General features: G+C 42.2%; 1 protein-coding gene across 1 annotated transcript in view; it reads right to left on the bottom strand.

Moving 5' to 3' along the window:
* The window catches only part of CEP112 (centrosomal protein 112), a 162,430-nt gene that overhangs the window by 58,225 nt on the left and 88,809 nt on the right, over nucleotides 1-15,396 (bottom strand). The window contains exon 20 of the mRNA XM_009902668.2: nucleotides 3,296-3,526. Coding sequence (XP_009900970.2) covers nucleotides 3,296-3,526 — 231 coding nt within the window. The remainder of the gene's footprint in view (nucleotides 1-3,295; nucleotides 3,527-15,396) is intronic.

Genomic DNA, 15,396 nt, shown 5'->3' with positions numbered 1-15,396 from the left:
GAGGCAGTTTGTCTCTTGCTTTTAGTCATTTCTGGCCAACCTGACAATGCTCTCAAGCTTTGTACCATCCATTACACCTGGCCAAGTAGTCTTCAGGTCCCAGGTGCTGCTGATGCAATCTCCACACACCTGCCTCTCTGCTGAACCAAGTCACCAGTGGAAGCATTGAATCATAGAATGGTTTCTTCTCACTCTATCACTTGATAGTACAGACTAACACCCACCTCACTACAACCTCCTTTCAGGTAGTTGCAGAGTTATGCATGGCTTATCTGACCTTACAGACATGAAAATATCTTACTGTTACCTAATGAGGTGGGTTTGAGCTCTAATCTAACTACCATGTTGCATCTAAAGAGGTGAGCAGTAATGTGATTCTGTGTGCTGACGCTGTGGCGACTCAGTCAGCAGAAAGCAAGGCTGAAGATGAGTCCTGCCGCAGCCAGGGAAGTTCCCCTCGCATTAGCCCAGCAAACACCAAGCTGTTCCTGTACCATCTTGGCTCTGCTTCTCCTCACCAGGCTGGTGATAAAGACCATGCTTACAGAAATCTTCTGACTGCAGTGCAAGTGGAGCCCTTGTTACCTTCCCCAGCAGCTCAGGGGCAGTGCTTAGCATGGAGACGCCTCAGAAGGGGCCAGCTTGCCCACACCAGGTTCAACACTACTCAGAACATGCATGTTTAGGTCAGCTATAGCTGGCTTTGCAAGAAGGTGGTGTTTAAATGAAAATAATTCCTGCCACAGGGAAGGGCACTGGAAAATCCTGGACTTTTCCCTTTATTATTATTTCCACAACAGATACGTGTGTGTTTTTCCTATGGTGCAGGTCCTTTGGCAACCTGTTAAACATTTTTCCACTCACCATCCCTGACTGGGAGGTGCAATAACTGTCAAAAGACAGCTCCTTTCAGAATCACCAGTTCAAAACCATTGTCATGCCATGATTACTGAGCAACCTCCTGGCAATCTGTGCTGCAATCTCCACCAAAATGAATCAATTAAAATATTACAACAAACAACCTGATGTCTTCAAAGTTCATATTTTTAAGGAACAGAAGACTAAGCATCTCAATAAATTACATATGTCCCTAAATATTGAAAAGAGCTTACAGTGATAGGATGAGAGGGAATGGATTGAAGAGGGCAGATTTAGACTGGAGATGAAGAAGAAATTCTTGACAGTGAGGGTGGTGAGACACTGGAACAGGTTGCCCAGGAAAGTTGTGGATGCCTCCTCCCTGGAGGTGTTCAGGGCCAGGTTGGATGAGGCCTGGAGCAACCTGGGCTAATGCCCATGGCAGGAGTGTTGGCACTTGATGATCTTTAAGGTCCCTTCCAGCCTAAACTAGTCTATGGAGTCTATGAAAAGCTGTCTGTGAATACCAACAAATATTTGAATTTCTCTTTCAATGAAAACTCTTTTTCTGCCTCTGCCACCCCATTCTCCTCTTCCTCCTCCCCTCTGGAGCCATGCTAAGGGGATACTATATAAATCCTGTATCTCCTTCTACCCATTTTTACTTCAATTTTTCTTTTAAGTGTAAGCCATCTCTTTTGTGTTTCTGCATGTTCACGTGAACAACAGCCCGCAATTACACTGGGCAATCCACCCAGAAATCAGCATTACGCACAGAAGAGACCACAGAGGAATGAGATCCATCACTTGGGAACAGACTGACCTTCAGAAAATCTGAACAGTCAGATCTTCCAAGCCTAAACAGTGAAAATCAGCTTCCCTTGGATTTGTCAGCAATCTTTACAGAATTGGCAGGGGAAAAAAAAGTACATTTAGAGGACAAATTTTTCTCCCATACTGTCTTAAATTTCAGGGTAACAAGACTTGCTAGAAAAATAAAGAGACTTTAAAAAACAAGTTTCAAGACTTCGGCTCCAATTAGGTTGCTTCCCTGCCCCATCCTTGCATAACATCTTCATCAAAGTTCTGTGGACTTTAATAGGATCAAGACTTGAACGGAGTTAGCTGAAACCCTAACTTTCAAGCTTTCAATGGAGTTTGTCCCTTTAAGCTACTTTGACTTTTGGACTTTGTGGGCAGTTTCCACAGCTCTGGTCACAGAACGGTCAATGATAATTTAAAGGTAATGCAAGGTATTTTCACATGGCCTGTGAAAGGCTTTCCAACAGGCACACTTTTCCTCTCCCTTCCATCTTTTACTCAACATTTGCTCATCTGATTAGAGGTAAAAATAGGGAAGTAGGTTAAAGGGGAAAAAAAAAAAAAGCCTATTTTCAATAGCAGCTAATATAGCTTACAATTAGGAATTTTTCTTTTGAAAAACAGAAGAAAAAGCCAACAAATTTTTTAAAAAAGAAAAGTATTTCTGACAGAAAGGACAATTCAAGACTATTAAAGATACTGCCCTATGAAGGATTATTTGTAACTTTAATTTGAGGATGTAAAGAAGTTAACTTTTCTTTTGCTATACTACACATGTAAAAAAAAAAAAAAAGATCAAAGAAAGAAAAGAATTGAGATTCAAATTCCATTTTTAAGCAAAAATGACAATGTCTTCCTGAGTTAAAATTAATCCTTTAATGATGAATTTCAAAGGTTTAAATACTTTCTGTGACCTTGGCTTTAAATAATTATGCCAAGCGGAGCTTTCCTTACATTGAGAAAAGATTCTGAATTGTTGATCACAGCCATTTTAATGGCTTCAGGCTGGCTGATTTCCAACATAATCCTCCAAATGCTGTTTAAAATTACAGACCAAGAACCTGATGCAGGTAAATGAACTGTCACTTGCACAAAGGCTGCTCAAACGCTATATGCAGATTGTTCATTTGTGCCCACTGTACATCACCCTGCAATAAAATGCCTGATTTACTGCACTAATGCATAGAAAAGATACTTCAACAACTATCTACTTACATACACACAGCATCCAACATAAATATTAAGCAGAGGATTGGGGGTGCATGGGGGGATGAGTTTAGCTTTTGAAATAAAACTCAGATGGTTTAGCTCAAATCATCCCTAAAGTGGTGAAACACTTGAATTCAAGGTGCTCAGCCAGCAGCCAGTGACCCGGCTGAACAGAATCGGGAGAGAAGCCTTGATGTAGCTGAAACATTAATTTCTAGTTTCAAGCCTTTCACACAGCCCTTGCTCACTGGATGCATACAAGCAAAAGTAGATCAGCCATTGTTAGCAGCTGGACGAAATTTCCTTGTAGTTTCAGCCCAAACTTTTTCCTTGAGAACTTTCCTCTTTTTAAAGCAGAACACCCTTTTGCCAACCCACAAGGAGCAGCCCTATACAAACTTCTTACCTTGTCCATGGTCCTCTCTGTTTCTGTGGTGTGGATCTTTTTCAGGTCTAATGCCATTTTCTCAGCCTCCACTTTCAGCTTCTTCATTGCTGTCTCATGGTCCCGAGCTGCCCTCTGCTTTTCCTCTTCCCACTGATGGTTCAGCTCCAGCAGCTGCTGTGTCCGCTGAGTCTTTACTTGAATCAGCTCTTCCTTCAGCTTGTGGATTTGGTTGTCCATATCACAGATAACCTAAAATAAAAGCAAACTAAATAAAAAACAACCACCACAAACCCAAACCCATTTGATTTCCTCAGACAGGTTGTTTGGGGTAGGATGCAGACTCAAAGGATTTTTTATCCCTTTTCTTGACTTCTCTTCTTGCTCTTCTCCTTCTCTTCACACATGCAGATGAATACAGCTCCCCCTGCCCAAAACAGGGATGGAACAAGACTTACTTTTATGGATGAGATGGCCCTATAGGTAAAATTTATTTTGTGGCATATAATCACCATGTATAATGTCCATGTCTTCTTTGGTTTTCCTGATGTAATGACCTGCCACCTTCTAATGAGACACCAATGTGTCATCAATATCTATCACTCACTGCCAATTACAGTGTGTGTTTCATTGCAATGAGTCAACATGCACCAGGAAGTTATCAAAGAACATCCTCCTTGGCTGAGGGAACTAGAGCATGCTGAGAGATGCAGACAATCCTCAAGACTCTGCAAACAGGGAAGAGATAAGACACATGACCTTCAAAACGCAAGACACAGACTTCAGACCCACAACTGGCTTTTATGTGATCACAGATTATCCTTCACTCCTCAGGAGCAAAACAGGTTGTGTGACACGGGGTGGGGGGGGCACAGAAGTGGGACTGCGGAGCGGAGAACAGCAGGGAGCCAGCTCAGCGCCTGCCTTCTGCAGGGGAACATGAAAGGCTCAGCAGTAGAAGTTGTGCATGGTAAAGCTGTGCTGCTCCTCAAGGACACACAGTACACATTGCTACTCTACAGCAGCATGCACCTTTATTACTTTAGATTTGCAATTCTGTGTAACTCTTGTTAGTCACTTTTCTAACTGCTTTTCTTCTGCAGCTTCTTCAATTGCAGAATCCCAGCAAGGTGGGGGTTGGAATGGACCTCTGGAGAACATCTAGTCCAACACCCCTGCTAAAGCAGGGGCACCGACAACAGGTTGCCCAGGATCACAATGTCCAGGTGGGTTTTGAACGTCTCCAGAGAAGAAGACTCCACAACCTCTCTGGGCAGCCTGCTCCAGGGCTCCAGCACTCTTACAGCAAAGAAGACGGACACAGTACTCCAGGTGCAGTCTCATCAGGGCAGAGTACAACGTGGAGAAGCATCACACCTGGGACATTAAAGCCATTGTCCTGGAGGATGTTGCAAGCATGGAGGTGTTTTTGTTCATAAACCTAACTCTGCAGAGGTGCATTTTCACCAGAACACTCACATAGCATTTCCCCCTTCCCCCTGCCATCCATCACAAGTAACTTTGCAGTTCCCTGGAATTCTTTCCCAAAGGATGTGATAATAATGAGATGAGAAACTGATGTTCTACCAGACAGATGTAGGTGACTCAGCTCAAGCTTATTAAAGGTTTCACAAGAAAAGCTGATGAAAATGTGTATTCAAAGATCCCATTTCCCTGGAATGCCAGTTACTGATTCTAGAGCTCTGAACTGATCTCCCTCCCCCGCTCCTATTTTCCTTTGTTAGACATTTTTAATATACTGCCTGCATTCAGCTAAACCATTTATTTGCAGTCTCTCAGAACCACATTACTACAAATCTTTGAAAAAGAAACATCCATTTCTGACCAAAGTTGGGCAATGACTGACTATCAGATATATTGCCTTGTACATTAATATCCCCAGGCAGATTGTTATAAATACTGTGAGCTGAGAGGGGGGAAAAAAAAACCCAAACAAAAACCAAACACCAAACCTCCAGGCTTGAAAGTTTGCCTATTTCCTTCAAACTATTTGAACTCTCTGGTGTAATAAAAGACACGTTGTCTCCCCTCAAACCTTCAGTTGTGTCCTTTTGACTATCACAGCTGTAATGTGTATTAAATAATATTCACCAGCTCAGGAACTTATTGCAGAACTAACTTTTTGCTCCCATGCTTTATTAATTACTCATTGGCTTGATTCCCTGCTATGTCAAAGGTAAAATTCTGTGTATGTGTAGAGGTGGAATGAGCACATCATTTGTATACAGAAGTACAACACAGGCCACATACTTGGGCTGTATCAGCATTATCTCCAACATATGTTTCATATAGTGTAATCTGCACTAGATCCTTTCCTTCCTTCCCCGATCTTTTCCTCTACACGTTGAAATTTTTATTAAATCTCTTCACAGACTGAAAATGTAAAGTACATTTTAGTGTATAATGATAACCTACAATATCCCTTTAGAATTCTTTGGGAAAATAATGTCACCTCAAGATGCTAACACGATGACAGCCTGCCTGGCTTTTACTTAACCAAAGAAATGCTGGGTCAATTAAAATCATAGCTCCAGCTTCTACAGGACGACATGGTCTGCGTTCTAATCTGACATATGTGGCATTTGAGGTTTTTAACAGCTGATCCAATGCAAGTCCTGCCTCAAAATAGTAAAGCTGTGTGCTGCAGGGGACTCACTTGAGGGCAGGGATGCCATCCAGAAGGGTCCTGACAGGCTTGAAAAGTGGGACAGTGACAACTGCGTGAGGTTCAACAAGTCAGAGTGCAAGGTCCTGCATCTGGGTTGGGCCAATCCCAGGCACAAATACAGGGTGGATACAAGAGTGGATACAAGAAAGAGACTTGGGTATGTTGATTGATGAGAAGCTTATCATGAGCTGGCAGTGCCCTCATGCAGTTCAGAAGACAGCTGTGTGCTGGGCTGGATCAAGAGGAGTGAGGCCAACAGGGCAAGAGAGGGGATTCTGCCCTTTTGCTCTGCTCTGCTGAGAACCCACCTCAAATACTGTGTCCAGTTCTGGTGTCCCCCGCATAAGAAGGACACAGAGCTGCTGGAGTGAGTCCAGAAGAGGGCCACAAAATGATCCAAGGGCTGGGGCATCTCTGCTGTGAAGATGAGCTGAGGGAGCTGGAGCTGTTCAGCCTAGAGAAGAGAGAACTCCGGTGACACCTTAGAGCTGCTTTCCAGTAGCTGAAGGGATCCTACAGGAAGGCCGTAAAGGGACTTTTCATGAGGGTGTCTAGAGACAGGACAAGGGGGAATGGTTTGAAGCTGAGGGAGAGCAGGGTTAGACTGGAGATTAGGAAGAAGTTCTTCAGTACAAGGGTAGTGAGACTCTGGAATAGGCTGCCCAGGGAGGATGGGGATGCCTCCTGCCTGGGGATGTTCAAGGCCAGGCTGGATGCGGTCTTGAGCAGCCAAGTCCAGTTGAGAGGTGTCCCTGCCCATGGTGAGGAGGTTGGAGTAGATGATCTCTAAGGTCCCTTCCAGTCTAAGCCGTGCTATGATTCTACAAATTACCTTTTAATCTGAGAGTGCTCTTTTTGAGAGCTCATCCCCCCTCCACTACCATTTTCCTGTTGGTTTTAATTTTTCCTTTTTTTTTTTAAACAAAACCCAACTTTGTTAAACTTCCCCCCACCCCCTACATAAATGAAACTAAAATATGGCATTGCTCAGAAGTTTCATAAAACATTTAGGATAAGAAGCCAAGGCTAACTTCTATAATAGAGAGAAAATTCATTCATAAATCATACTACAAGCCCAAATAGAGACTGGGTGAATTCCTGATTCAACTGTTTTATCTTTCTGCTTTACTTCACTCTACATTCAATAGCTCTTATAAACAGCTATTAGACAAATTCAAACTGTTTTCTGCTGCCACATGGCAAAAGTAACAGTTCCAAGCCTTCAGGTTCAAACCTGGGGAGTCAAAAGACAGTGGGCTGAACGTTTTAGGTAGTGCAACAGTAATTAATATGCAAAGGAGCATTAATGTTGGATCTAATAGATGGCAAAAGCAGATTTGGTTCTATTAGGAAAGAAGAAAGAATCTGAAGACGGGGTGATGGCAGCGAAACTAATGTGATTAGAGGAGTCCTTTTGGAGCAACTTCAGTGCTGGTAAGATGATGTTAAGAGACATCTAATCTCACCAAAGTGACTGGAAAAAGCTTATATTGGGGATCACGGACAGAGTTCTTGTCAATTACTTTAAAATAAATCTAGTTCTCACAGCCAGATTATTTTTTCCCATAAACAAAGTCACTGGCAGAAGCAGCTTACAACTGAGCAACTTGCTGTATGAGACAACTTTGGGTATGTCTATCAATAGGACAAGGGGGAATGGACCTTAGGAAGAAATTCTTCAGTATGAGGGTGGTGAGACAGTGGAATAGGCTGCCCAGGGAGGTTGTGGATGCCAACTCACTGGGGTAAGGCCAGGTTGGATGAGGCCTGAAATGTCTGCCTAAAACACTCCACCAGAATGAATTATTTTTGTGCTAAACACAAAACCTAAACAAAAGAAACACAAGATTTCATAGTATAGGGCAGGTCCAAAATTTAATTCCTAGTTCGTACCTTTTATGAATCAAAATGCTATAGGCTGTTTTGGTTGTACTGCTGTGAGTAAATTAACTAAGAGCTCAGTATCTTTTTTCATCTAAAAAGTCCGGAGTGATTCCACAGGGTGGCTGTGGCATCCTCCAAACAAGAAAGAGTTTTGTGGTGACTCTTAATCCACATAGAGGCAAACAAACAGCCCAGAGTCTCCCAAATGGAACAAAAACACAAATATGCAAAGAGTGTGACAGGGCAGAGATTTCCTATGGCACCCTTGTGTGTATGTGTATGCACGTATGACAACCCCACAGCTAAAGAAACTGCTAGCTGAGACAGAGACTTCTATTTCTGTTTCAAAGGAATAACTCAGAATTCTAACTAAGAATATCTGCGCTGAAATAGTGTCATAAAAAGGGTGGGTCGTAAGCCCACAGCAATTTGCCTGTAGGGAAAAAATAGACTTGAAAGTTTAAAAAAAAAAAAAAAAAAAGGTTGCTCACTCACTTTGGCCTCTTTAAAATGCCAATAAATGTACTGTAGGTTATTTGGAAGGAAAACATGTGCTCTTAATTTTAAAAAGTAAATTGCATAAGAAAATATAAAGTTGGCAAAAAGTTTAAATTAAAATCTGTTGCTGATGCCTGAAACGCTGCGGCAGTTACATGCAACAGAGAGGAGAAATGGACTGAATGACTACAGTCTAATTAAGACAGAAAATAAATAAATACTGCCTTTAGTTTTCAGGAGCTCCTACTTCAACCTAATGAAGCACTTACTTGGATCAGATTCTAAGGAAGAGGCTGGAGCACAACCACATCTTTTATGCTCACTGATGGAATACATGGACTTCACTGTCTCCCCCCCAATGTACCACACACCAAACCACATCCACCCCAGCACCCTTCGGCTTCACAGAGCGCTGAGGGTATTTTAAAGTCACAAAACCAAGGCAATGCAGAAGCTAAGATCAAATCCACTCTGAATTTATTCCCTGAGGCTCAGATCTAGAGCCATTTAGGGGTTGCTTCAGCAGTTTTACAGTAAGTGACTAACACCTCCCAGCACATGAAGTTGCAGTAAGCCTTCAGTGCTCCTCACTGCCAAGCTTACCCATGCTGCTGAACTTTTAAAGACTACTTCACTTCTCAAGTGGACCAAGACCCTCTTCAGATGGAGTTTCAGCAGTTTTCTTCACTGGGCTATCTTACTTTCAGCTGGAGATGACTGCACAGGTCTCTATTTGCTGTGGTTAATTTTGCTTACATGTAACATTAACAAAATAACATTAACAAAACAACACAACAACCCCCCCAAACCTCTGAGCAGTTCCATGGCCTTAGCTCAGACACAAACTCTGGGTTAGATGATCACAATGATCCTTTCTAGGATAATAACCCAAAATATGAGCCTGTAAGTAACAGCCCAATTTGAACCACCAACACACAGCTTCAGGCTCTGTGTGCCAAGACTTCCTCAGCATTTTCTTAGCCTGAAGACCATTCCAGTGAGGGCACACGTCTGAGCGGTGAGCGACGTGAAACCATCAGCTGAACCCTGCTCAAAGGGAGGTTTGTTTCGTTGTGTCTTGTGTGATGTGACAGAGATGGATGAGGTACACATAACTTTTATTATTGGGTACTGGATTATTTTTGAAAGGAGATCAGTCCAGTCAAGGGACAGGAAGTCTGTAGTAAAAACAAATCTTACTTTGATGATGAGGAATTAAAAGGAAAATAAAGAACAAAGTAGAGACACCCAGTGATTCAGTGTGACAATAAGTCCCTTTTTACCCACAACCAGAAGTGGTAGGTGAAGGATCCCATCCCAGACACACAGCAACCAGTGAGGTACTTTAAAATACCTTAGAAGGGATTCTCTGTTGAAAGTGGGAATCTGAACTACTTTAGGTTTCCTATTAATAAACAAAGCTTTAGAAAGTCCCCAGAAATAGACAAGTTTTGCTACCATCACAAAAAAGCAGCAATGCATCCAACATAAAAGAATGCAGAAAAAGTAAACAAAGACTATTTGTTTGCAGCTTTAGGCTTAGTGAAAAAGTATAGCTGTAAGAACTTCAAAGATGTGTAATGCTGATTTGTGTTTAAAACAAAATTGGTTTGTATTAATGAGGCTCACTAACTGCAGTTTCAAGTCACAACAACTTGATCTCATTTGGGTTCTAAGGAACTATCCCCATGATTTTTTACCCTGAAAGATAAAAGAGTTTGGCAGCTAAGTGCAGCACCAAAGCCAGGCACGGTCCTAACGGCTCTGTGATCTCATTGTCCACAAAGCATCCCACTGAGTCAGACTCACTGGTCCCAGTATACCTGTTTTTCTCCATGGCAGATGAATTTCAGCTGGCCAGTTCAGCCAGCTGGCAGCTCTGTAAGATGACAATGACACAAATGGTACACAGCAGTGCTGAAAGAAGAATCAGGTCTCAGCTACAATTTAAACTTGGAGGTATCAAATCTAACCCAATACTTTAAAAGGACTATGTATCAGCAAGAGGCATTAAAATTTAGAAACTCAGGTTTGCAATATCATCTTCCAAATAAAGCTCTGCAATTAACTCAAATTACATCCATTTTAACCAACTATAGTGCAAATATTTTCTGCAGCAGAGCGATTTCAATTAAAAAATGTTAAGCATTTATTACCCAGCTTTCCTTGTGACCAGCAAAATCAGCAATTTGTCACTATTATGAGTCCTACCACTGCCACAAATGTCATGCACATTATCACATGGGTAATGATGTGGCAGAGCCCAAATTAGCAGGGATAAGTAATAAACAGCTCTTTAGCTTTCACAGCACAATCTATTACATTGTCAAGTTTAAATGCCTTTTGGGTAGGAACACACAGACCCATAAATAAGGTAATTAAGGGAGCAGATAAAGGAAATGGTGTGAAATGAAGTGAAAACGAACAACAGTTCAATAACCAACAGGTTGGTCTCATCTCCTAGGAGTGCTGATTAAACCCTCCTTAAAGCATGGGGCTGTGCAGGCTCCTCTGGAAGCAAATATGGAAGCCCAGGAGCTCTGCCAGCACCACCATAACTGCAAATGGTCCTGATCTATAATCTCTGATTTCCTGAGAACAGTAACATATCAGCAAAGCTAAAACTTCAATACTCAAAGATGCATTTCATTGTATGTTTCTGTAGTATTCTGTGCATAGCTACATCAGAACCACAGAATACCTTTGTCTGGAGGAGACCTTCAAGATCATCCTGTCCAGCCTGCAACCCGCACTGCAAAGTCACCACTAAACCATGTCCCTAAGAACCAGGTCCACACATCATTTAAACACCACCAAGGATGGTGACTCCACCACTGCCCTGAGCAGACCATTCCAATGTTTGATAACCCTTTCAGTGAAGAAATATTTCCTAACATCCAGCCTAAACCTCCCCTGGCACAGCTTGCATCCACTTCCTCCAGTCCTGTTCTCATTCTTGAGGGTAAACAATTCTAGCTATAATGCTGTGCTACTGTACAGCTTAACTAGGAGACTCCATCCTCCTACACATGACCACATTGCAGGGTGAAGTTATTACTCTATGCATTAATCAACTGCTCACATCAGAAATCAGGCTGTTTAGGTATTCTCTTGTAGAAAAACTGTTATGCAAAGCAAAGCTGTGCACAGTAACCTGCCCAGCATACGAGGAATGGCAGCTTACTAGACTCAGATGAATGTTCAGTGCCAAAACTGATGCAGAAGCAGAGCAGATGGCAACCACAGTGCTAAAAGTAAAATGTTTGCTGTTCAGCAGGGTAAAATCTGAATTCTGAGCTTACACAAAGGTGCATCAACTCCATCTCAACACAATCTCAGCTTTTCTCACCTTTGCAAATGTACCTCTGACATCTCTCTTCAAAGTGCCCACTAGGACTTGTAAAGTAGGTGTTGAGCTGCTAACTTACATATTTATTCTATTAATTTTAACAGCATTAAGCTGCTTCCAAATGTCAGACTTCCTTTGTAAGATTTTTACTTGGACTGTTTCAGCACTCTGTATGCTCTGAAAAATGCCTCTAACATTTATGAATCTGATCAAAGTATTTTCCTACTAACTGTGCTCAGTTTATATCTGCATGGGTGTTAGTTAGGGGTGGGAGGAGGTTTAACACCACCCTGTAGAGTGTTGCTGGAGGCTAAACATCACTCTCCTTCATATTCAAACTGTGGCCACCTTCATTTGTATCACCTGCAGTTAACATCTCCAGAGAAGTCCAGTACCCTTTAGACTTTCTTTCTCAGCAATGCTCTTGCTTTATCTTGGCTGCTCTTGTTCTACAGCTTAAGCATTTCCTGAAACATGATGGAAGGGCTGACTCATGAAGAACAATAAAGAGAAGTTTCCTTCTGCATAGCCCCATTTTCAATCAAATGAAAAGTCTATCCATGTCACTCCTCTAGAGAAATGTGCTTAGGCAACATTTCCCTAAGTAATCCAACCCCCAAGGTCTTCACTGACTTTGCCAGAGATTTCCGAAGGCTAAGAAGAAATATGCAGGGCACAGGTATCCAAATGCCCAAAGCAGAACTCCCACTGTGTCTCCATGTGAGAAAGGGGGAGCAAAGCTGCTGTGACATGGTCTAAAGCAAAACACAAATTTTGATCATTTTCTCCCCAGAAGGAGTGCACTCAAATAGAGCTGGACTTTCAAAGAAGCCTGTTAGCTCCTAAATCCCAGTTAATGTAAATGGCACTCAAGCTACAAACTAGTGGGCTTAAAAAAAAAAAGGGGGGGGGGGGGGAAATCAGACATCCATTTGAACAGCTCTACAAAGAGCTTAAAATTAACGGAGCTTATTTTGATTTCTTCATTTACATAAGTCCACTTGATTCTAATTTAGTTAACAGCAGCTAGAAAGCAGAACTTGAAATAGGTTGGTTATTGCCACTGCCTTCCTAAGAAAATGATTTTTAGTCAAATGGAAGAACTTCAAGCCTATACATATAGCTAAACAGTACAGTGCACAGGTGAGTGAAAGGATTACTGACCCACCTGGAAGTGAGATAAATGTAAACACATTTGCCATTTAACAATCCTAAGACCTGAAAAAATCTTGGCCCTTTTGCCTGGAAGACAGATTCAGAACAGTCTCTGAGTACCTGATTTACTGAATTTGCATTGAAAAAGATCAGTGAGTTGTGTAAAAACATAGAAGCTTAATTTTCTGTATTTCAGGATGGGAAAGGAAAGATATTCCCTTGGATGTATGGGTGCATTAAGAAAAGTGCATCCCGCAGGTCTAGGGAGGTTCTCTTCCTTATCTATCTGTGCTGGTGAGACCACACCTGGAACACTGTGTCCAGTTCTGGGCTCACCAGTTCAAGAGAGACAGGGATCTGCTGGAGAGATTCCAATGGAGAGCTATGAAGATGATGAAGGGACTTGAATATCTCTCTTATGAGAAAAGACTGAGAGGCCTGGGGCTGTTTTGTCTGGAAAAGAGAAGGCTGAGAGGTGTAGGTGCCAGGCTCTTTTTGGTGGTGCCCAGTGACAGGACAAGGAACAATAGGTACAAGAGAACATGGGAGGTTCCACCTCAACACTAGGAGATACTTCTTTATGGCAAGGATGCTGGAGCCCTGGAGCAGGCTGCCCAGAGAGGTTGTGGAGTCTCCTTCTCTGGAGACTTTCAAAACCTGCCTGGATGCATTTCTGTGTGATCCTGCTTTGGGAGTGTGATCTCTGGAGGTCCCTTCCAACCCCTAACATTCCATGATTCTGTGATCTTCAGTTCTGAACTAACACAAGAGCAAAGCTTGTTCTGAAAGTAAAGAAAAGCTACTGACATTTAAGCAAGGGCAGGATTTTCCTGCAACAGCATATGGAAACAGAGGCTAAAGATCTCTCTAGCTGCCTGAGAAGTTCCACTTGTCAATCTGATAGGGTATTTCTGTGTCCAGCATCCTCTAAATCAAAGCTTTTAAAAAACATTTGCATTTAGATTTTCCACATATTAAACATGAAAGCATTAGCGTTCCCTGACCAACATGTAATTCTGATTTAAATGCAGACCTGATATATGAGAGATTTAAGGATTATTACAGACATTCATCTCTATGAGACAGCAAAATTAAACATATTATAATTCCTGATTTGTCTCCAGAAGAGGCTGTATTGTCTAGGAAGAATGTCTTTGCCCTGTCTGCTAATGAAAAGACTTCACTGTGAGGTAAAAAATGAAACAACCCCACCCCCAAATAAAACCCACCCAGAAAAGTATCACACACTTCTCTTCTGGGTGCATTTGTTTCAATTACTGCTCAAAACACAGAAGTTTCTCACACACACACCCCCACACAGGTGAGGGTTTATGGTGACTGCAATGGAAATTGGCATCAGTGGCAAAAATTGACAGGACAAACACAAGACCAGATGTGGATACAAAGCCTCAGGAATGAGCTGTTCAGCAATAAGGTGTCTCTCATCTCCATCTTCTGAAGTTAATACTTGTACAGGGGGAAATTTTAGATGGTAAATCATCTTCAGGTCATCTGCCAGGATTATCTCCTCAACAGGCAGCTGTGAGGAAGTCTCCAAGTTCATGCTATTGCCCAAGCTCTGCCCAGACCATTAACCGAGGTGGAAAAGAACGTTTTTTAAAAACTCCAGTATGACCACAAGAAGCCAACTAAAGAACCTACATGCTGTGATTCTCTGGGCCAATGACTGAGATGCTGTGCCCTCTGTGTACTACATTGCTCCTAATACACAGGAAACTCTCAGTACGGATGTCATGATGCTATATTGACAGCTATATTGACAGCTATATATGACAGTCTTCAACCATGCATGATGTCCTCGTTCTTGGTCTCACAAATGGCAATATGCGTGGGCAGAAGACCTGAAACCCAGTAGCTTCAGAAATAAAAACTGTCACAGGTGGAGACTTAAATAATAATCAGCTTCTAACTTTAAAGAACTCTCTCATTTCTGCATGGCAGTAACAAGAACTGCAGCATTTATGGCAGCCAATGAGTTGTGGCAATTTCTTCTCTGTACATTCGCTGCTTACAAAAATCAGGTGTGGAATTACACACATGTGCAGCTTTTGACCCTCTCCTTATCGGTACCAACTCCTTATTAGAAGGACCCTATTCTAGTTGACTATCTTTAGTGACAATCATACCAAACAGTTACATTTGTCACTTCCATCTGAGGATGAAAATCCTGCAGAAGGAATTCTTCACCCCAGCTAACGTGTTAGGTTGGAGTCAAGACACCAGCTGATGGTACCTGTTCTGCGCTTTGCGCACTCACACTCAGCTGACACCATTTCCAGTCCCGCTCTCCGCACCTTCATCCTCAAGTGCTGGTTGCACTCTTCCCATCATCTCGACATTGGCTTCTCTGAGTTCAGAGACCTTTTGGAAACATCATGCTCCACAGCTGCCAGTTCAGAAAGACAAGATCAATCATGGGATGATCTGTACAAAATAAATGAAACCTGTGTGCATAACGTTTCTTTTCTTGGAATCGAGGGTATTTTTGGCTCAGTATCTTCCTCTGGCACCTTTACATTGATCTCT

This window comes from Dryobates pubescens, chromosome 20, assembly GCF_014839835.1.
Source record: "Dryobates pubescens isolate bDryPub1 chromosome 20, bDryPub1.pri, whole genome shotgun sequence".
Lineage (NCBI taxonomy): Eukaryota > Metazoa > Chordata > Aves > Piciformes > Picidae > Dryobates > Dryobates pubescens.
The sequence above is the reverse complement of the archived record's forward strand: the minus strand, read 5'-3'. Positions and strand labels throughout refer to the sequence as shown.